The following is a 23,914-nucleotide window of genomic DNA, read 5'->3' as shown; positions in this document are numbered from 1 at the left end:
TGGTCCCTGCAGGACCCCACAGAGGGAGCAGCAGCCCTGAAGCCGTGCCAGCCTCCAGGGGCAGCCCGGCCGGAAAGAGCCCCGCGGCAGGCACGAGGGTTCTCACCCGGAACACAGCCAGGGCAGGGTGAGCCCTTACCCCTGTGATTGTCCTCTTCTTGTTTCTCCACGGTCAGATATTCTGACCATTCGACCCAGTAGAGTATCCACTCACCTCGCCTTCCCTCCCGCTTCTGTTGACGTAGCCCCTGATCACTTGTGTTACCTTTTCCGTATTTGTGTTGGCTCACCTACTTCCGTTGCCACCACTTGTACCCGATACAGACTTTCAGCTTCTCTGTCCAGTTGCGCCACACTGAAGATCTCACCAGTGGCGGGGTCAATTCTTAGCCAGCCTCTCTTGTCGCCTCTCAGGGAATAACTTCAGTAAGAGAAAGGAGCAAAAGAAAGCCCACGTTACCCTGCATGAAAACGTGGAGATAGTTTATGCACCTCTGTGCTGTTATATCAGCACTGTCCCTTGCAGACTATTGACAGCATATATAAAGAAGCATAATCTAATGTTAATAATGCTCTGTTTGCCTACCATCTGCCTTCAAAAGAAGGATTTGTTCATCCTTACAAAGTGGTTTTTGTACTTGCTTTAATTTTTTTTTTTAAAAAAAGGTAGAGTCACAACCTCTAGTGAAAAAAAGTTAAACATCTATTTCAAATAAAACAACCTGAAATTGTCTATTAAAACCATTCCCTCTAAGAAAACATGAACCCTCATTGGTGGATACATGTGAATAGGTGAATACTCAGAGGCACGGTGAACTCTTCATTCAACAGACATCTGCTGAGAGATAGCAAACATCAGGCTGTGGACCAAGAGAGAAAATTACCAAAGGGGGTTGTTAGGCCAGTAGAGGAGACAGAGACAGATAATTCTAGTATGACGATTGTCAGGGTCCATGTGGAATTCCAGATAAGGTAATGGAACCAGAGAAGACTTTCTGAAAGAGTGTGCTGTGGGGTGTTTACTTGCTCAGTCATGTCTGACTCTTTGCGACCCCATGGACTGCAACCCACCAGGCTGCTTATAAGTTAAATAAGCAGGGTGACAATATGCAGCCTTGACGTATTCCTTTTCCTATTTGGAACCAGTCTGTTGTTCCATGTCCAGTTCTAACTGTTGCTTCCTGACCCGCATACAGGTTTCTCAAGAGGCAGGTCAGGTGGTCTGGTATTCCCATCTCTTTCAGAATTTTCCAGTTTATTGTGACCCACACAGTCAAAGTCTTTGGCATAGTCAATAAAGCAGAAATCGATGTTTTTCTGAAACATCTGAAAGAGTAGACGTTAACTAAAGCGAGAAAAAGACGGATGATTTAAGCAGAAGGAATTTCAGGAACTAAGGCAGAGAGGCCAAGGAATAGCTTAGGGTGTGGGGGCATCAGACATTCCAGGAGTGAAGGGATAAAAATAGGACACAGTGGATGGCAAAGGGTGAAGCTCAAGGGATGGAAGGAGCTGGGTTGTGGGAAGCGATGGGCAGGCAGGGAATGGTGACCTAGTCATGTTTGTGTTTTCAGTGGAACTCATTGGTAGATGCATGAAAGGTGAATTTGAGTGAGAAAAGTCTAGAAACAAAGGAAAACAGATGGCTACAGCCTTTTGGGAAAAAAGCGCCATAGCCATAAGGATGTCTATATCTTTAAATAAAAAATAAAACCCACCTCTGGAAATGTTCTCCAAACAAAAAACAATTTAATAGAACTCTTAAAAACGAATTATACACATACATTCAAAACTTTTCTATAACTTAAAAAATACTGGACATAACCGACATGTCTGGGAGTAGAATGATTAAAAAGTAATAATGTTGTTGGTTCAAACTAATTTTTTCCCAGTGTTAGAATATTCTATATGCCAAGCACTGTGTTAGGCTCTGTGTATGGGCGATGAATTAAAAATTGCCTGTGTTTGGTTGGATGGCATCACTGACTTGATGAGCATGAGTTTGAGCAAGCTCCCGGAGTTGGTGATGGACAGGGAAGCCTGGCATGCTGCAGTCCACGGGGTCACAAAAGGTCAGACACGACAGAGGAACTGAACTGAACTGATGTGGTCGGGATTTCTGAGTGAGATGGAAACCCTCTGGAGGATTTTCAGAGGAGTTACATGATTTTACTTTTTTAAAGACCCACTCTCATTGCAGTGAATGAATGGGTGGAATAGTTGATAATGTGGCCTGGATCACTGAGGAAGTGAGGAGAAGCAGGTGAATTCTGGATATATTTCAATGAAAGAATCACTAATATTTACTGATAGATTGGATTAGGATCCATTGGCTGCTAATGGATTCCAAGTTTGTGGATCTAAAAGAAAGAGGATTAAATCGCTCAGCCTTCAGCAACAGCTTTGGCGTTATCCTTCAATCTTAATTGACTTACTCCTCGCATCCTAACTATTGCTTACTCTTCATTCATGAAGTACTCTTTTCATTTGTTTCTTCCAGGACATTATCCTTTTACTCATCTTCCTGATTTTAACTTAATAGTACATACATCATAGCTTTCCCTCAGATGAAAGAATGAACATCTGAGGAATGTTCTTAAATGACTTTGTTTTCTCCACTCATAAACTCAATTTTTTATTCACTTGCCTTTGACTTATGACTTTCTCATGGCATTCTCATGAAGGAGATGGAAGCATTTGTTAAAGAGTAAACTGTTGTAAAATTAGGAACATTTTGTGCTTAGTGACTCTGACGTACAGAGTAGTATCTACACTAACCATCCAGTACAACACATCTCTTCTTTCCCTTCTCTTATTTGTCTTTGTGAAAGTTGATAAGTGCTTGCAGTGTAAAATAGTAGGTGGGAACTTTATTCTGACAGACAATCAGAAAAACGTCTTGAAACTGATTCCAAGTGCCAAAAGGATCATTCAGTGGGAGGCAAGACTCCCCTCAAATATTTAGAGACACTTAAGGAATTGTCATTCATAACATTCATAATCACTTGCATAGATTTTAAGCCATGCTAAAATATTTGTCATGCCATGGACAGCAGGACTGACGTTATACAATAGAAACGAAAGATCCATGTTCAAGTCCTGTCCTGAGGCTTATTAATGAGATGATCTTAAGACAGTTATAGACGTTGATACAGACACGGATGTATACGTATATATCTGTTATCTTGGAAAATTTGATATTGTTGTACATATTTAAGGAAAATCTGTGTGGGTCCTATCACCCTGAAAAAAAAATGAGAACTACTAAAATGGAAATACTTACACATCTTGTCTAACCATCTTAGCCCACGTATTCACCTTTCCAGGGCTGAGCTCCAGAATGAATCTTGTTGCCCTGGACCTGCTCTGAAGAGCTCCTCATGGAGAAGGTTCCCTTCACCCTCTCAGGTGGTTGAGTTCACCGCATCAGGTTTCTGCTTTATTTTGCTGTCTAGAACGCCCGTCTGCCTCAGGAGCTGGAGCTTGTCTCCGGACCCTGGCCCTGTGACTGGTCCAGACACAGGGCTTACCTCTGGGCAGCCGGGTCTCGAGCCCCACCTCCTGGACTTCCTAGCTGAGACCTGCAGTAGGCAGGCTGGGCTGGAATCTGACCTGCTTCCCACTCCCGAGTCTGGATGCTCCCCGATGCCCACCAGGTGACTGGAGCCTGCCGAAACCAGGGCAGATTCACCAAGCACACGAGGACACAGCTTCCGATCCCTGGCTGCTCCTTTAGGGGAGAGCCCTCAAGTCAGGCCAGCTTCTCTGCCCACCTGCCCCCCAGCCCTTCCTCCTCCAAAGGCCATGACTACAGCACCCAGCCAAGCTTCCCAGCACGGCTCCTCTCTACCTGACGTCCAGACCTTCCGGATCCTTGGCAGTCATGTTGCCCACTTTTGTGCCTTTAGCCACAGCCTCACTGACTTTTGCTTCAAATACTTGTTGGAAAAATTGCGGGGCCTCATTCACGTCTGTCACCATCAGTCTGAAGGTAGCAGAAGAGCTCGCATTATACTGTACACCAGGCACCAGAGGCTCAGGATTTTCTGCTTGGACTACAATATTATGAATGGCTACTGTTTCAAAATCAAGAGGCTGTACAGGGGAAAAAAGAAGGAAAATCAATTGGGGGATAATTAACTCCCTTAAAATCCGCCCCTCCCCAAGGCGCCCTAAAAAACGCTCTGACAGAGCATCAGTTCTTAATCTAGCATCAGCAAAAACTTCCTTCTCTGGATAGTAGAGCAATGGAGAAGCTTTTGCTACAGGACTTACCAGGACTTTGAATATGCTAATGTGTGTTCTGACTCTCCTAGAGGAGGGAATCAATACGGCACTCCTCCAATTTATTTAATCCTAGGATAATTCATTCATTCATCAGAAACTTACTGATTCTCTCAAGACAGTTCTCAGAAGTCACTAGGGAATGCTTATACAGAGATTTCCACATGGTGTGGGCTTCCCTGGTGGCTCAGGGGTAAAGAATTCCACCTGCCAATGCGGGAGATGCACATTCAATCCCTGGGTCGAGGGGATCCCCTAGAGAAGGAAATGGGAACCCACTCCAGTATTCTTGCCTGGAGAATCCCATGGACAGAGGAGGCTGAAGCAGCTACAGTCCATGGGCCTGCAGAGCTGGGCATGACAGCAGCTAAACAGCAACCACATTGTATGGAGAATGATTTCCCAGAAACCTCAGGATTCGAATTTCAAAACAAAAGAACTTAAACTCTTGGCGGGTGGGAGAGGTTAGCATAAACTAGAGCATACCTGCTCATTTTACATCTAAAAACTGTCTCAGAAACTATAAGTACCTACCCCTCAAAATGGCCAAAACCTTACTGAAGACAACCTAGAATTTTGTGCATGAGAACTTGGCATGGTTAACATCAAACTGGGGCCCCAAACATGGCTAAACAGAAAGAAATGGAGGTTGAACTCCGTACGCTGCTAAGGTTCCTAGCAAACTGCTGTCAGTCTTAAGGGCCATTAAGAGGAATGTTCCAATTAGACAAGAGCATTTAAGAAGAGCACTTAAAAGCAAGGAATACCTATTTTAATTGGCATGCAGAAGCCTCCAAAAGACTTCAAAATTCCAAAATAGTTTTATTGAAAATTTCATTGCAAAAGGCTGATGAAAAATTAGAGATATAAAAGGTATCCAAAAAAGACTACAGGACTGATGTAATTCCTCCTGCTCCCCTCCACAGAAGTTCACTGAACATCTAGATCACTTCTAAGTAAGATAAAATACTATAACATTAATTACTGAACATAGATTTTACCCACTTTGGTTTCCTTTTGCAGAAGAACTAAAGATATTTGGGTCTATTTGTATATATGGCTAGTGCCACATTAAAAATGTTTACTATGAGGAAGCATGTTTTTCTAAAAATTATGAAATGTATTCATAAATTTGCTAGTCTAAAGAATGCTAGGGCAACAGTTCATAATGCTTAGCAAGTGTTCACTATAAATTAAGACTTCTAAGGGTTAAGAATTCTAACGTGTGCAAGTTCAGTCACTCATGTAACTTAAAACAATAAGAAATAATTGTGTATGTAAGCGGAGAAGGCAATGGCAGCCCACTCCAGTACTCTTGCCTGGCAAATCCCATGGACAGAGGAGCCTGGTAGGCTGCAATCCATGGGGCCTCTAGGAGTCGGACACGACTGAGCGACTTCACTTTCACTTTTCACTTTCATGCATTGGAGAGGGAAATGGCAACCCACTCCAGTGTTTTTGCCTGGAGAATTCCTGGGAAGGGGGAGTCTGGTGGGATGCCATCTCTGGGGTGGCACAGAGTTGGACACGACTGAAGCTACTTAGCAGCAGCAGTGTATGTAAGGAAAATAGGATGTATTTTTTGTTTCGGAGGCTTTTTTTTTTGGTTAAAAAGGGTATGAGGTATGGCAATATATTTTGTTGAGGGAAATAAAAGTGGTTTTTTTCTAAAGTAAAGCTATTTATTTTAAAATAGGAAGGAGAAAAATTAAGGAACAACTATGTTGAAAAGCAGAGACATTACTTTGCCAACAAAGGTCCGTCTAGTCAAGGCTATGGTTTTTCCAGTGGTCATGTGTGGGTGTGAGAGTTGGACTGTGAAGAAAACTGAGCACCGAAGAATTGATGCTTTTGAACTGTGGTGTTGGAGAAGAATCTTGAGAGTCCCTTGGACTGCAAGGAGATCCAACCAGTCCTTTCTGAAGGAGATCAGCCTTGGGATTTCTTTGGAAGGAATGATGCTAAAGCTGAAACTCCAGTACTTCGGCCACCTCATGTGAAGAGTTGACTCATTGGAAAAGACTCTGATGGTGGGAGGGATTGGGGGCAGGAGGAGAAGGGGACGACCGAGGATGAGATGGCTGGATGGCATCACTGACTCAATGGACATGAGTCTGAGTGAACTCCGGGAGTTGGTGATGGACAGGGAGGCCTGGCGTGCTGCGATTCATGGGGTCGCAAAGAGTCGGACACGACTGAGCGACTGAATTGAACTGATGGGCATAGAAAATAAAGAAGAATGAAAGAAAGAAAAAGAGGAAAAAAGAGGAAATCCTGTGCGGTCAAGTTAGCTAAAAAAAATTAATTGTTTAATACCAGAGTTTTAAAATAAGTTTAAATACTAAAATATTCTTATGTAAAGCTAAAACTTAATTTTCTTTCATCTGCTAAAAGGACAAATTTTATTAGGTCTATTAATTTAAAAGATCTACTCTTTATGAGAAATTTGAAAAGCTTTTCTTTATCTTTAAAATAATCTGTTTAGAAAGCAAAGACTTTGTGTTTTATCAAAATAATTTTTTGTGCTTTATATCTTTATTATCAAGTCTTTGATTATTTAAGTAAACTGAGTCGTCTCAATATTAGAAAAGCAAAGTTTGGCTCAGAAGTATGTAACTTACTGCATTTGCTCTTGAAAATGTCTATTCTATTCTGTTTGAATAATTAAGTGGATAATTAAGTATTGTTTCATAATCTGTGATCCTTTTTAGTTGTGCCCAAACCTTTTGAATTTTTTGGCAGAACTTCCCAAAATCAAATTCTAAGTGAAGTCTTTTTGACCTGGAAATAACTTTGGGATTTTCCAGAGGTACTTCGGAAAAATCAGAAAAGACATTTCCTTTCTCCTTATAGAAAGAGAGATGTTACACTAATTAAGATTATTTGATATGTTAAATTACATGGGAAACTTTGTCAAACAAGTTATACTAAGCCCTTTTTTTTTTAATGATTTGAGTGTTCAGGCTTTTTTCTTTTTTAAAAAAATGTATTCATTTTTGGCTGCGCTGGGTCCTCATTGCACACAGGCTTTCTCTAGTTGCAGCGAGTGGGGGCTACTCCCTAATTGCCGTCCTCAGCCTTCTCACGCAAAGCACGGGCTCTAAAGTGCACGGGCTTTAGCAGTTGCTGTGCATGGTTTTAATGCGTTGTGTGGAATCTTCCCAGAGCAGGGATCGAACCCATGTCCACTGGACCACTAGGGAAGTCCAAACCTTCTTTATATTTACATAGGTATGTAAATGTTATAGAAATTATATAAAATTCCTGGAAATCTATAATTTCCTGGTATAATGTTATCAGTCATAATTCTAGTTATCTTAAACATCACTCATTGCAAAAATTACCAAATTTCCTTGTCAATTCCATTGCAATGAATTCTTATCAGATATTTAATAATGGGCATTTTAAGGATTTTGTCATTTACAGATAGTTAATTGTTTTAGTCTGATGCTTTTGCAAAAGTATTCCTATAAAACTATTTCATCTTCAGAGAAATCCATAAAAAGGACTCTGACAGGTATTCTAGAATATCTGATCATTTTAAAATCATAAAACTAAACTGGGTAAGAATTCCAGAATAGCAGAAAAACTAGATTAATATAGAGCCAGTATTAATTACATTGAACTAAATAAACTGAGGAAGTTGATTGTAATTTGGATGACTTTCTGTTCTAATACAGTGCATATTTCTTAATGTTTTGTTTTTCCAGATTTAAAGAAATGTTTTCTTTTGAGTAATCTATGACTTATAGCAATCGATAAAGCATACCTTTTCAAACAAAAATGACATTTTTTTTCTAGGTGATCTTTCCAGAATTCAGAAACTCTCAAATATATTATTTTCATGGCAATATAGGTAGTCATTCACATATGTTCAATAAGAATCTGTTCTCCTCATAATGGAACACATTTGGAAACATTGATTACATTGCTAAGGCTTGGACTGGATTGTCACATTTGAGAGAGATGTACATAGACTCAGAGGATACTTTGCTTTGAAGGTTCCAGCATGAGCTTACTTGGTCAATCACTATTCTTGCTGCGCTTGTGTAAATAATCAAGCCAAATTTAATGCAAAAAAATTATTTTACTGGGATTATCCTTATAAAGAATTTTTTAAAAAGCAAGAATAATTGTAGAGAGAAAATTCTATTTGAACCTTTACATTCCCCATGGACAGAGGAGCCTGGCAGGCTACAGTCCATGGGATCACAAAGAGTCGAACATGACTGAGCGACTAAGCTCAGCACAGCACATTAGACTCTGGGCTTCCCAGGTGGCGCTAGTGGTAAAGAACCCGACTGTCAATGCAGGGGACATAAAAGACGAGGGTTGATCCCTGTGTCAGGAAGATCCCCTGGAGGAGGGCATGACAACCCACTCCAGGACTCTTGCCTGGAGAATCCCATGGACAGAGGAGCCTGGTGAGGTACAGTCCATAGGGTTGCAAAGAGTCGGATGTGACTGAAGCGACTTAGCATGCACACAAATACCCATAAACTGGACTGGATCCTGAATTTTTCTAGTTTCCTCAAATATCTGGCTACAACTCTCCAACCTGATGTTTCAGTTGTCTCCCACCTTTCTGAATTGGAATCGGTGAGAACAAAGACTGCCCTTGAACCTCCTTGGAAGGGATCTGCCAGGCCCTCCTCGCTCCCCACATGGCAGCCAAACTTTACCGCCTTAAACCTTAGATACACATCTCACAGCTGAAGAGGAGTCCGCCGGACCCCTGGCCTTATAAAGATACTGAATCTCCAAATCAGATTGGGTAGGAAGAGCGGCAGCTGACAGTGCGGCAGGTGCTCCCTTCCAGACCAACACTTCATACTTCAGCTGAAGATGAACCTCTCTCTCTCTTTTTTTCCCTTCCCTTCCTTTCACTCTGGCATTGGCCTGGAAAGGTAAGCCATCATCTGTATCTCCCAGGCCGTGGCTAAGGGAGGCAGCCTCTGAAATTTAAAACAACTGCGATTTGGGGCTGGGAGAAAACCTAACTGACATCTAACTTGAACAGGCGTATGCAGCTAACTATCCCTACGAGTGAATTCCCAAACAGTGCTGCCTCGATGGAAGCGACTTGTGTCCTGACAGGACTTACCTTTGTGATGGTTGTCATTCTCCATATGTACCTAGACGGCTGGTACATCGTCATCAGGCAATGTCTCCTAGGTTATCTAACTGCACCGCTGAGTGTTCACAAACAAACTGAGACACCTCATTGGTTGAACTCCCTGGATTTACATCAGTGAGTTAGAAAGGAATTGTCAAGAGGTATTCATGACTCAGGATTCCCTTTCTTTAGCCGGTCCATTCTTCTTAAGTGAAGTGAAGTGAAAGTTGCTTAGTCATGTCTGACTCTTTGAGACCCCATGGACTATACAGTCCATGGAATTCTCCAGGCCAGAATACTGGAGTGGGTTGCCTTTCCCTTCTCCAGGGGATCTTCCCAACCCAGGGATCGAACCCAGGTCTCCCACATTGCTGGCGGATTCTTTACCGTCTGAGGCACCAGGGAAGCCCTCCTTGGTTAACAGTGCATGTAAACCAGAATATGATTAGCAACCTTTCCTTAATTCTTGAAAATATTGAAAAATTCACTGTTAGAGCAATAGCTGCCCAACAAAAATCATAAGACTTTCTGGCCAAAGTTGTTCTTGATATAAGAGAGCCCTTGATTCTCTTTCAGGTGAGCAAGGAGATGTCTATGCTGTAGCCAACACCACCTGCTGTACCTGGAGAACACTTTCGGAGCAGCGGAAATTCAGGAACATCAGATCACTGAACAAGCCACTTGCCTTCAAAGGGTGACTCCTGCCATGGAGTCTTTCTTTGAATTATTTGCATTTGATTGGTTTGAGTCTTGGGGACCATGGCTCGAAGGTACACTCCAAACACAAGGAATTATCCTGCTTGTTAGAATCAGAGTACTCTCTCTTATGTGTTGCATTCTCTCAAAAGTGTTAAATACATGCTCACAATCACTCACTACCAAGTCTCACTAAGACTAAGAACATCAGGAAGGGGACAGAAAGAATGACCAACTTAAAAACTCTAAACCTGAAGTTGACACCTGTGAATACCACAGGGATTAAGTAAATAAAAAAAACAAACCATTATGACCTGTGAATATCACACAGAAGATCAACAGAAGAAACAGCTAAAGAGCAGTATCTGATAGTGACATTTACTGCTTCAAGTTTTTAATCACATTTCTCAGATAAGCGAGAATCTGATCAAAATGGGGAAACTGTTAAAGGGCCTCCCCGGTAGCTCTTCAGTAAAGCACCCACTTGCCGTGCAGGACACACAGGAGACGTGGGCTCGATCCCTGGGTCAGGAAGATCCCCTGGAGAAGGAAATGGCAACCCAGTCCCGTATTCTTGCCAGGAGAATCTCATGGACAGAGCAGCCTCGCGGGCTACAGTCCACAAAGAATTGGACTCTTTGGGGTTGCAAAAAGTCAGACACAACTGAGCATGCACACACTTTAAAGAAACAACAGGCCCAAAATAGAATCACTTGCGCTAAACCCCATGTCAGCAACAATACGTAATACCTACCTTATTGCATTCTCAATCCCTGCCCCAGGAATGCAACCTTAACCAGTCAGTCTTGAATTTGGTCGGCCCTAGTGAGGTAATCCACCCCGTAGGCCCTTTTCTTCCTTTTAGGAGGGCAACTTTGTCTGAAACAAGACATTCTTTGCCAATAATTTCCTTTTTCTACTCCCATTCTACCTTTGAAAATCTTTCCTTTTCTACAGCTTGGTGGAGCTCCTTTCTATTTGCTAGGTGGAATGACACTTGATTTATGAATTATTTAATAAAGCCAATTTGATCCTTAAATTTACTCCATTGAATTTTTGTTGTTTGTGCATACTTGAATTTTTTCATCAGGAGAGGTTATGTAGCTTTTGTCAGATTCTCAAAGGTACCCATGACCTCAAAGAGATAAAGGAACCAGAGAAAAGCTCAAAAAGCACATTATAGATTCTGGGAACTGCTCGGTTTTATTCACTCTTCCAGGCCTGGAGGACCCAGGATCTCTTGGGGAGCTGTCAGTTCTTTAACTTTAGTTTATATCAGTTTCTCATCAGTTAAACAAAAAATGGTATTTTCCTTTCATAAAGAGGAAAAGCTGACACATGACTGCATTAGCTCAGCCTGCTCTTCCCTCAACATCTGAAAAAATTCTCCCCATCAGTTCTCTATGTACCATCTTCCCCCAATCCCACTCTGTATCCCCCAATAGATGAGCTCCATGCCTTCTGTAATCTTACAGGACTTAACTCAGGATCCTAACTGTTTGCTTCTCTATTCCAGATCCTTACCGACCATGAGCTCTCTGAGAAGAGGAACTGTATTATATTCTTTGCTTCTCATCACTTCCCTGACAAAGAGTGTGCATAGTGTATCCATTAGGAAATACGAAAATGAGAAGGTCTTGGTCCTTCTCAAGCCCTTGCAGGCTCCAGTGGGAAAGAGATTCTGGAGAAAATCTTCACTCTCTAGAAACCCTCTCCTCCATGAACACACAAACACAGACAACATCGCAACCCAATTGCTAGTTCAAAAGGAAGTAAGATAGAAAATTTCCTCATATGAAAGAGAAAGAATTATGTGTAAAGACTCAAGGTCATCTGAGAATCAATTGGCTCTTGTTAAAATGCAGGATATAAAATTTTGTAATCCAGCTGAGATGTAAAAAGAGAGGTTTTTCATAGAAATAAGCATCCAGTGCCTACAAGGTCGGAGAAGGCAATGGCAACCCACTCCAATACTCTTGCCTGGAAAATCCCATGGATGGAGGAGCCTGGTTGGCTGCAGTCCATGGGGTTACTAAGAGTTGGACATGACTGAGCGACTTCACTTTTGCTTTTCACTTTCATGCATTGGAGAAGGAAATGGCAACCCACTCCAGTATTCTTGCCTGAAGAATCCCAGGGACGGGGGAGCCTGGTGCGCTGCCGTCTATGGGGTTGCACAGAGTCGGACATGACTGAAGCAACTTAGCAGTAGCAGCAGCTTACAAGGTATGACCCCATGATGACCTCTTGGTCACGACCTCATGCTGGGATAGGGCTTCCCACCCAGGGGAGTTGGGAAGAGATGTGTACACGCTGGAGTGTCTGACTCCCAGGGATCCACCCATCATCTCAGGGGAGGAGGGCAGGACTGTCAAACTAAAAGGCTGGTAGATGGAGCAGGAAGCCAGCAGCCCCCAGAGCAAGCCCGCCATGTGGACCAAGGACGCGGCAATCTGTTCCTTGTGGGTCCAGCCAAGACCAGGCTCAGACAAGCAGCACAGCACTCTGTGGGCTCGGGAAGAGGACGCACACCCCATCCTTACATCAAACAGGTCCTAAGTCCCCTCCCTGGCTTTCCGATCCTTTCACGAGGCCACCAGAGGTGAGGGATACAGAAACAAAATGGTGTCCCTGCAAATGAGGAGCAGCGCGAGTTAGCAGGACAGAACGTGTGACCTGAGAGAAGAGAGAGGTGATGGAGAAGATGGTACACGTGAAGCTCAGAAACTGGGACTTGATCCCTGATGAGCAGAGGGAGGCGGTGAGCGCAAGACTGACAAGCTGGGATTGGTGCTGGAGGAAGTTAACTCTGGGAGCCGCCAGGGGAGGGATGGATTGGAGCCGATCTGACCTGGGCAGGGAGGCCTGTTAGGAGAGGGTGTCAGTGTTCCTTCAACCCTTACTGAATGGAAGTAACGGCCTGCCCTCAGTCAGTCTGCTTAGCTTTCACACCAGGAAAACACACGGAACCACATTTTCCAGGAATAAAATTAGAAATGGAAGATACTGAAATTAGCAAGTGATGACCAGCAGAGTTTAATCAAGAACAAGCTTTGTCAAACCATGTGCCCTGTCTTTCATGACATGGAGCTATGCCTGCAGAGTCAAGAGACCCTCACGACCTTACTAATCAGGTAGGCAGAAAACACCCACTTATGCCATAATCCCTCTTCCGTACACGACTGCTTGAAAGGTCAACCTCATGATTTAGATTCAACCTGGAAGCAGAGATAAAGTGCTGAAGGAAAGGAGCTGAGACCGGGGACATTTGACATTTTCATCAATAATCAGTGATGAGAAAAAAATGCACATTAGTTTTTCACATGATACTCTAGCTGCTTAAAAAGACATCATGTACTGAGAATTCAAAAGGACCAGCCATAATGAAGAAGTGACAAAATTTGTATCAAAAAATAAAAATTAAAGCCAAAACAAACCTCTGACTTTCAATTTCAGGAGAGTTATTGATGAGTCTGACAGGGCTCAGAGAAATAGCCTTCCTGGCTCCTGATACCTGCTTGGTCTCAAGAATGGGTTGATCTATCACACAATAGGCCAGAGCTCAGGGTGGTGGTAAAGACAGGGAGGACAGCATTAATAAATAAAACGTGTTTATTCCCAAGCATCACTTGGGGCATATGAATCAATACAAAAAGTATATCTTGGTCTTTTCCTCTGGTTCCTGACACTGAGCCCCTAAATCCCTTGCAATTTCCTGGGTGATAGGAGTGCCTTTTGTTCTAATGAGGTGACTCTTTGTGGCTCCTGGTAACCAGGACGGGGACTGGTTACCAGACCAAGACCAAGCCATGGTTAGGAGCTGGGGATTTTCAGCACAACCCCTCCCACTTCCCAGGAAGGGGAGAGGGGCCGGAGACTGAGTTCATGATCAATCGTGTCTACCTGATGAAGCCTCAATAAAGATCCCCAGAGTAAGGCATCCAGAGAGCTTCTGGGTTAGTGAGCACATCCACGAGCTGGGGAAGCGATACACAGCTCAACTGCATGAGACAGAAGCTCCTGCTCTCGGGGCCCTCCCAGGCCTCACCCCGTGCATCTCTTCATCTGGCCGGGGCCCTCCCAGGCCTCACCCCGTGCATCTCTTCATCTGGCCGCTCAGCTGGATCCTTCATCATATCCTTTATTACGTGATACACTGGTAAATACGTTTCCGTGCGCTCTGTGAGCTGCTCTAGCAAATGTTGGAACCTAAGGAGGGAGTCATGAGCCTCTGATGTATAGCCAGTCAGTCAGAAGAACAGGCGACAACCTGGCACTTGCTGGCAGCTTCTGGAGTGGGGTGGGAGAGTGGGACTGAGCCTTAACCTGGGGGGGTCGGATGCTGTCTCCCGACAGATAAGTGTCAGAATTAAGTTATGTCGTAGGACACCAGGCTGGCGTTGGAGAATTGATAGGTGTGTGGAAAGCCCACACACCTGGTATCCACCCTGAAGTGCAGTGATTACTCAAGAGTAGAGGAGAAAGCCTTTGCAGGGCACTTGCTAAAACCACTGATTTCCAGGCCCTCCCCCAGAGAGCCTGAGTCAGCTGTCCCCAGGGGGCACCATTTGACTCTGGGATTGGGCAAGTTTGGCCCCCTTGGCAAGAAGAGAAAACGTCTCATCTGTCCACAGCCAGAGTCTTAGCTTCTGCCCTCACCCGAGTTAATTAGAATTAAGATAATGTTGAACATTTATGAAGTTGGCTACCACCTGCTAGGGGCTGTCTTAAGAGCTATGTGTGTATTTTTGCACTGAATCCTCCAGGATCCTCATCAAGAAGGTTCTACCAATTTAGGTTTTCAGATCAGAAAACTGAGGTCTGAGAGGTTACAACATTTGTGTCAAGGTCGCAGAGCTAGTACATGGTAATGCCAGGCCCCCATAGCAGTCCTTTCCGGAAAGGAGTCAGAAGCCAGGGGTCAAGTTCCCAGCTCCTTCATCTAGTAGAGGGGCTGACTGTAACTTGTGAGCCCAAACCTCAGCTGGATGATGGGACTGTTTCTGCCTCCCTCGGGGTCAGTGTGAGAAGCGAAGGAGTATGGGCAGAAGTGCTTCATGAAGCGAAAGGGGCTTCAGGTGTGGAGTGTGTGCTCCTTGGTGAATTTTACTGGTTTCCATTTGCACATTTAGGGCTTCCCCTCATAGCTCAGTTGGTAAAGAATCCGCCTGCAATGCAGGAGACCCCGGTTCGATTCCTGGGTCCGGAAGATCCCCTGGCGAAGGGAGAGGCTACCCACTCCAGTATTCTTGGGCTTCCCTTGTGGCTCAGCTGGTGAAGAATCTGCCTGCAATGGGGGAGATCTGGGTTCAATCCCTGGGTTGGGAAGACCCCCTGGAGAAGGGAAAGGCTACCCATTCCAGTATTCTGGCCTGGAGAATTCCATGGGCTGTATATTCCACGGGGTCGCAAAGTGTCGGACTTGACTGAGCAACTTTCACTTTCATTTGCACATTTGATTCAGGTGAACAGGTGCTGATAGGATCATGATAGTTTACATTGGGATTTAAATTTTTTTTTAATGACCAATACAATGATTCTGAAGCAATGGAAGGCTTAATGAGAAGGGATTTAGAAGTAAGGCTGGAACCACATGCATGCGTGCTCAGTCACTTCTGTCATGTCTGACTCTTTATGACCCTGTGGACGTGTAGCCCACCAGGCTCCCCTGTCCATGGGATTCTCCAGGCAAGGGTGCTGGAGTGGGATGCCATATCCTCCTCTAGGGGATCTTCCCGACCCAGGAATCGAACCCATGCCTCCTGTATCTCCTGCATTGCAGGCAGATTCTTTACCACTGAGCCACCAGAGAAACCACATAATAGAAGCTAAGTTTAAAAACCTGAAAACTGCATGAACGCACCTGTCACGGTGAGGACACGCATCCTAGGGGCAGTTGGCTGACATCAGTGTATCCTCGTCAAGGATCCACACCTCTGGGCCGGCTGGCACTTAGCATTTGAAAGATCCCAATCAGAGCCACACCCCAGAGGCAGCTGCTACAGGCTCTGAGCTAGCACTGTCTCAAGCTACACAAAAAGGTCTGTTAATTACCAAAGTGATCTTGCAAAGAGGTTTTTGTGATATCAGTGGTATTCAAGACAGGCAATTTGGTGGAAAAATACATTCTTGAAGAAGAATGTAGCATCTGGCTAGTCCAGCAGCTTATACCCTTCAGAGTTCCAGGACTCCAGTTCTGTTCTATCGTCACCTTTTCTGCGGACAGTCAGATGAATCCTGTCACTAGACTACAGTGATTACAGTGATTACAGTGCCTGAGGGACAGAGAGCCGGGCCAGCACAACCCTAAAGCCTAAAGCACAAGTTGAATGCTGGTTTTCAAACCTGCTTGTTATTAATTGCACATGGGACAGAATTCAACTATGTATCCAGGCAACCAAGATTTATTGAACCTCCACTGTGTGCAAATATTCTGGACACTTGGCATATAACCACAAACAAAATCAGGATGCGACCAAGATTTTGGCCAGAGGCCCGCTGTACTGGGACACACCCCCTCATGTCAAGGAAAGTGTGGGAAGAAAATTAGAGCCTTCACCTACTGCTGATCATCAAGGTTACCAACTTTTCCCTATAGATGCCCGCTAGCCACAGATGGTCAAATTAACTTACATTAGTTCACAACAAGCCACCATGAAAAGTTACCGACATTCATACTGAGATGGACAGGCCTTTATCTTCTCTTAGACATCTAGAGGGTGCTGGTCCTGGGGAAGGATGGAAGCTATCTGCCCCCGCCTCCTGCCACAGGACCAGGCCTGCTGCCTGGACCACCCATTGCAAACTTGGGGCCCTGGCCTTTCCTTCTGGGTTCTTTGTGTCCATGTAGGCAGCCATGAATAGAGGGGGAAGATGTAACAGCAAAGGTCAGACTCAAACAAAATACTACTGCTTAAGTAGGTCCACACACAAACCTTGCAGCTGAAACCCAGTGAGGCCCTTTGTCAGAGGTGGGGTGTGTGGTCAGAACGGTACCAGAATTCTGAGATTCTGCTCCAGGGTTTCCTTCAGCACCAGCACTTTTTTCCCCCCATGCTTCTATCCATTTTCTGTAAAATTATTTTCTTTTGTCTTCATTTTCAATTTCTACCTTTATTCTGGGTCAAAACTTCCCTTCAGAGCTTTCTGATGCAGCCTCCCACACACCGTACTACAAACTCTCCGCATTCAGCGATGTCTACAGAGTCTCTATTGCTGTAACTCTGATCTCTTTTCATTCTAAAGATATTGGACGACACTGAGTGCCACTTCCTGTTGAGTCATCTGATACACAGTTTACAGGCATAAATGAGGCAGCCAGGGAGGAAAGGGTCAAACTTCAGGTGTATACAGTAGGGAATAGGAGTAGATTGAGCCTAGAATGGGAAGACCCTCTATAAAGAAGCAAGTATCACCACAATCAAGATTTTGGCCTCCAGACTACCCAGTCCTTCCAAAGGGAGAGACGAAGCAAGAGCCCGTGGACTTAGCAGCACCGTGAAAGATGAACATAAGGAGTGGGCAGGGAAGAAGGTATGAGGGAATAAATTTGTTTATTGTAACTTGCCTATTAAAGGAGACCTACCAACCTCCAGTCGTTATTAAAAAGAGGAACCTATGGCTGGTCCACTAGAATAAACAGCCTGCGTCCTAAAAGGTTCACGGGATTCATCTAGTCTAATATCCCACACTTGCAAAGGCAAAAATAAAGCCCTGAGCACCACCTTGCCCAAGATTTATTAAATAAAAATAAAGAATGCCTGGTTAAATTGGAATTTCAGATAAACAGTAAACGATTTTTTAGTAAAAGCATGTCCCAATTATTGCATGGGACATACTAATACTAAAAATGATTCATTCTATAATTTTTATGAAAATCCTACCTCCCTCTGCAAAGGTTACTTGGTCAGCTAGTGACAGACACAGAGCAGGAATCCTGGCCTCTGTCTTTCACGAGGACAGGAATGACTGAGGGGGTTCCAGGAGTCCATCACATGCCTGAGAGGTCACTGCCAATTCATTAACTCTGCTTATAGGTCCTTGAATGGTCCTAAGGAAACTAATCTTTGAAAAAGACAAATTCCATTCAATGGGTAATTTACCTTTTTAAGCTTGACGTATCCAGTATTGGTTTGGGGATCTGTTTCAATCTCCAAACGTCCCTCACTGTCTCCCTGTGTGATTCGATACAGGATTTTAGAACTCCCAGTGTGCGGTTCATCAGTGTCTGTGGCCTGGATGGTTAGGATGACAGATCCCACGGCTGTGTCTTCAGGGAAAGTTAGGTTTCCATACTAAGAAGGAAATAGGGGAAGGAAACAATGAGAATGTCCATTGTCACCAAGCACAATTATCAACGAGCAAACTTGCCTCTGGTTTCAGAATGGACACAAGCCACAGTTTACATCAATACTTACCAAGCATGCTTTTCCCGTTGATGAGTAGGTTGAAGTTGCTTTTGACAACAGTCACACTTGTAGACTGATATCCCTTATACCAAGAAACAGTGTCTCAGAGAGCGACTGATCGGATTCTAAAACAGATTCTCCCACACACATCCAATATATTTAATACTGGGACTATCATTATAGTTATTAGTAATGAGACAGATAAATAGCTCCTATGTATCGAGTACCTACAATGTGACTTTACATATATCATTTTAATTAATTCTTAATCAATCAGAGAATAGTTGTTAAGAGCCTGAACTTTGGAGTCAAATGGCCTCAGTATGAATCCTAGGCTCACCACTTATTACCTGGGTGAATTGAAATAAGTTTCCTGATTTTTTGAAGTCTCAGGTTCATCCTCTGTCCATTGGACATAATAAAAATGGAAGCTGTTTTCTGTTTTCTGTTTGGATTTATAGAGATAACACATATAAAGCCTCTGAATGCCTAGCACATAATAAGTGCTCAAACAGGTAAGCATCAAGACAAAATGCCCTACTGAATAGCTGTGTTATCACCTCCATCTGACAGAGAAGCAAAAGATTGGAGAGGTAAAACCCACTCAAGACCACACAGCTAGTTGGTCACAGAACTGGGGTTCAAATCCATGCTTGTCCACCTCCAAAGCAGGTGCTGTTAATCTCTCACTCCTCCACTGAAAATCCCCCAGGTCACGTCTCTTGGCATCACGATCATGAAGATGATAACAGGCAGGGACCAGGAGTGGACCACGGCAGTGAAAGAAGTGGACTCCTACTTTCCAGAGCCCCGTTTGCCTTTCCAAGCTCTGAGATTCCTAAAGCAGAACTCTTGTCCTCAGTCTAAAAGCACTGTCTAGATGTAATGCAAGGAGACTATAACACGCAGAAAAGATCAAATATCCAAGAGAATGGAGACAGAGAAGAGACGGGCTCTTCATCTCATGCTCACTTAACCTCAGTGCCTGCTACACAAGTTATATTGTCATACCTTTTACCTCTGCAAACCCTCCTGTAAATCAATTCCCTGTCTTTGTCACAGCTTTATCTTTATTTTGATTTATGAACATTATCACAAGGCTCGGGGCTGCCTCATCACTGACTTCAAACATAACAACCTAGTCAAAACAGCTTCTCTCTCCTCCAAAATAAATAAATAGAGGTATCCATTTTAAGGGAAGCAATGATAAAATTACTGCCAAGTTCAAAGCCCACATTAACAATAAATTAGCTTGAATTCTTCTTGATATAGTCAACTGATCTTCTTTCTCCTGCTCTTTCTGCCCAGTTCTTCTCATTTTTGCAAGTGTGCTGAGCACACTCTTCTGGCATAAACCAGAGGCTGGCTTTTTCTTCGCCTTTGTTGTTGTTATTCTGTTGCTCAGTCCTGTCCGAATCTTTGCAACCCCATGGACTGCATGCAGCACCCCAGGCCTCCCCGTCCTTCAGCATCTCCCAGAATTTGCATCGAGTCGGTGATGCCATCCAACCATCTCATCCTGTCGTCCCCTTCTCCTCCTGTCTTCAATCTTTCTCAACATCAGGGTCTTTTCCAATGAATCGACTCTTTGCATCAAGTGGCCAAATTATTGGAGCCTCAGCTTCAGCACCAGTCCTTCCAATGAATATTCAGGGTCGCTCTCTTTTAGGATTGACTGATTGGATCTCCTTGCAGTCCAAGGGACACTTAAGAGTCTTCTCCAGCACCACAGTTCAAAGGCATCAATTCTTCGGCGCTCAGCCTTTGGATACTCTCACATCTGTATATGACTACTGGATTCTTATTCAGTTAATACAAGGTGAGTTTAAATTGCCAATATTTTGCCAGATTTTAAATTTTGACAAAGAATTCTTGTTTGAGAACCTAGCAATAACCTATTTATTGTCTTATACTCACAAAATATATAAAGGCAAACTGGAAGCAGCTACTCAATTCGTCTCAATTTGACAAAAACTGTGCTTGCAGCTTTCAAGCAGTCCTTGAAATAAATGAGCTTTTGGCAGAAGTTTATAAACAGATGCTCGCAGATACTATAACAGTGAACGTTACTGTTCCCAGAAGATTTCCACTGAAGACAATGCCTGAGTTTACTACCAGAGCATTAACTAAGATATTAAATCTGGCATTACCCCTAACTACTGTTTGTGTCTTTATCCCAGAAGTAGGGGTCAGGTAATATAAACAAAGTAAAGCAAAAACAAGGCAACAAGTACTCACATCTGACTTTTCAAAGATGGGGATCTGATCATTGATATCAATAACGTTGATTTGCACAAAGCAGAGGGTCTTGAAGTCTGAAAATCAAAAGCACATCACAAAAATTTTCACTGAAAATCATGCATTAAGATCAGAAAACAAAAAAAAAGATCAGAAATCTGCAAGAAAAACAATTGGCAAGTGCAGTAACAGCCATGCCACAATTTGACTGTTGACCTGGGATGTGCGTAGCAAGGAGTCTCTCTGTGCCCCACCGACCCCCACATGTGGAGGAAAGCCCTGGGAGAGGTGCCTCTGGGCTTCCTGCTCCATCCACCTGCCTCTTCCTTGGTAAAAGCTTGTTCCTGAGCCAGGCTTCCTGGGAGGCAGCCTCTGTTTTCTGGCTCGTGAAACTTATGTAGCCTTCAAAGCCCAGTGCAAAACTGTCCTTCTAAAAAGCTTATTTGAGCATCCCAGAAGGTTGTCTTTCCTTCTCTAAACACTTCCAGCTCTCACTGTCCTGTATCTCTTCTGCCCCCATAAAAGGAAGGCCCAAGTGAGGGAGGCAAGGTACAATGGTGTGTCTGTGTACAAAGTCACTTCAGTCGTGTCCGACTCTGCGACCTTTTGGACTATAGCCTGCCAGGCTCCTCTGTCCATGGGATTTCCCAGGCAAGAGGACTGGAGTGGATTGCCATGCCTTCCTCCAGGGAAATCTTCCTGACCCAGTATTTTACCCACATCTCTTACACATCCTGTATTAGCAGGCAGGTTCTTTACCCCCAGGCTTCCCTGGTGGCTCAGTGGTTAAAGCGTCTGCCCGCAATGCAAATGCAGGAGACTTGGGTTCGATCCCTGGGTTGGGAAGATTCCCCTGGAGAAGGAAATGGCAACCTACTCCAGTATTCTTGCCTGGAGAATCCCATGGATGGAGGAATCTGATGGGCTACAGCACACGGGGTCGCAAAGAGTCGGACACGACTGAGCAACTTCACTTTCTTTACCCCTAGCACCACCTGGGAAGCCCACGATACAATTAGCCCTCTTCCAAGGGCATGCCTACCCAGAGGCAGCTCACAGAATCCTGGTAAGTGGCTCTGAGGGGTGGGTTTGACAATCCAGAGACCTAGTTAGAGACAGCAGTTTAACCTGGATCCAAGGTGAGCATGGAGTACTGGTAGAGATGGGATCCCCAGAAAAACAGCTACATGAAGACCAACAGGATGGGATCTTTTGTTGAGGTTTCCATTATTCCAACCGTGAAGCCTACATTATACAATGGCTAAGACTTTGGGCTCTGGAACCCCCACCACTGAAATTCTGTCTCTGCTACTTATCAGACGTGTAAGAGGTTGGTTATGTTACTTGAAATCAGTGTGAGGTAGTCAGTTTACAAAATGTAGATAGCAACAAAATCAAGGTTCTCATCCTAACAGACATGGCCGGCACTCTCTGTGTATCAGGTGCTTTGCTTACATGACTCATTTCATCCTCACTCTTCACTCTGATGTAGGTACTATTGTCATTTTCATTTAGTTCACAACCGAGGAAGCCAAGGGTAACTTGGCCACAGTCCTGCAGCTGGCTCGTGGTCAAGCCAGATCCGAATCCACGAGTCCCCCAGTCCTCTCCGTCTGCTCCCCGCCCTTCACCCCGCTCTCTGCCCTGAGGCTGACCTTAGGAGAGCATCACTGGGCATCCTGGCCCTCTGGGTACCAGTCGAGCTTTACCAGGGGGAGCACTGGCAGGAGGTCTGAGGAAGGGCAGGAGCACAGAGTCAGAGTCTGGCTCCCACTGCCAGCAGCTTCCTCTAGAGTCACGGCCCCAGGCCCAGGGCGCCCAGGGCCTGCTCCTTCAGGGAAGGGCACTTCCCTTGCCACTTCTCACCTTGGGGTAAGAATGACTCCATTGTGCTTCACACCTCCTGCTGGCTTCCCATAACCCCTACCCACAGCTTTACAGAGAATCCCTTCTTTACTCTCTTTTGGTTACTTCTTTGAAGAGGGCTTTTTTTTCCTGGGATGCTGACAAACATACTCAGCCTGCCGAGCTCCAGAGCTTGCTCTCAACACACCAGACACAAGGCCAGGCATGTAACCTAATAATACCCATCTTATAAATAAGTGGATGCTAATTAAAGCTGGGTCCAGCCCCCAGGACATTTGTAGACAGCAAGAATGGCTGGAAATGTGAAGAGGTCCCAGGGCCTGAACTCACTACTTGCCTGTTCCACGTAAGCCTCATTTGGACCAGCAGTGAGCCTCGTGGTTTTATGTAAATAAAACCACTTCCCGGAATTTATGTAAAACTATGCTAATTATAGCCTACTGACTAATTTCCTGTAGTATACTATTGAATGTTTAATTCCATCAACACACATACACACATATATTTACATATAAATATATTGCATAATCTGGTCCATATAGTCTATAGATGTATTCATGCATATAGACAATTTGTCATCTGATTTCCACTTTATGCTCTTATGGCATTAAACTGCTTTGGGTCTCCATGCATTTGCACTTGGGCTTTCTCCTCCTGTATAAGCCTTTACACTGTTTTGTAACTTGTCATATTCATCCACCGAAAGTCGGATTAATGATACCTCTTCCAGAAAGCCCTATCAGGTCTCTCTCCCTCTCCACTGAGTCACTCATTGCTTTCATGGGCTACCTTGTACATATTCCTTATAATTTATTTATTCACTTGTCCATCTCCTCTACCAAAAAGTGCTCCTTGAGGACAGACACCGGGTCTTATTTATTTGTGCGTTCCCAGTACCTTGAATGGTGCCTCAATCAAGGTAAATGCTCAGTAATCACTGGAAGAATGGCTGGCTACCGGTGTGAAATTGTCAGCTCATCACAGACAGGGATAATTTATTCTACCCAATTTCATTGTCCCTCTTAGCATAATGCTAAGCATTGTGTTAGGCCCTCTATGTTTGCCAAATTACTATCCCTCAAACTTTCTGCTTTGGGGGCCTGGTAAACCCCAGTACTCTCAGTTCTCTTTAGTATCTCAACATCTGGATAAAGAAAAAAAATATGAAGCACAATGTGAAATGGTGCTCTTCACTGCAGCATACCTATATAATCTCTCTTTCCTAGCATACTAATTACTGAACTACTTGGTTATTGAAGACTCCAGAGCAGTGAACTCGAAGAAAGATTCTTAACTTAAAAGTATT

General features: G+C 44.0%; 1 protein-coding gene across 1 annotated transcript in view; it reads right to left on the bottom strand.

Moving 5' to 3' along the window:
- CDH17 (cadherin 17) overlaps nt 1–23,914 on the bottom strand; it is a 68,361-nt gene that overhangs the window by 9,626 nt on the left and 34,821 nt on the right. The window contains exons 10-13 of the mRNA XM_052651699.1: nt 20,743–20,819; nt 18,199–18,390; nt 3,851–4,095; nt 291–421 (exon numbers count right to left, since the gene is read on the bottom strand). Coding sequence (XP_052507659.1) covers nt 291–421; nt 3,851–4,095; nt 18,199–18,390; nt 20,743–20,819 — 645 coding nt within the window. The remainder of the gene's footprint in view (nt 1–290; nt 422–3,850; nt 4,096–18,198; nt 18,391–20,742; nt 20,820–23,914) is intronic.

This window comes from Budorcas taxicolor, chromosome 14, assembly GCF_023091745.1.
Source record: "Budorcas taxicolor isolate Tak-1 chromosome 14, Takin1.1, whole genome shotgun sequence".
NCBI classification, from domain to species: Eukaryota; Metazoa; Chordata; class Mammalia; order Artiodactyla; family Bovidae; genus Budorcas; species Budorcas taxicolor.
This window is presented reverse-complemented; position numbering and strand designations above follow the sequence as displayed.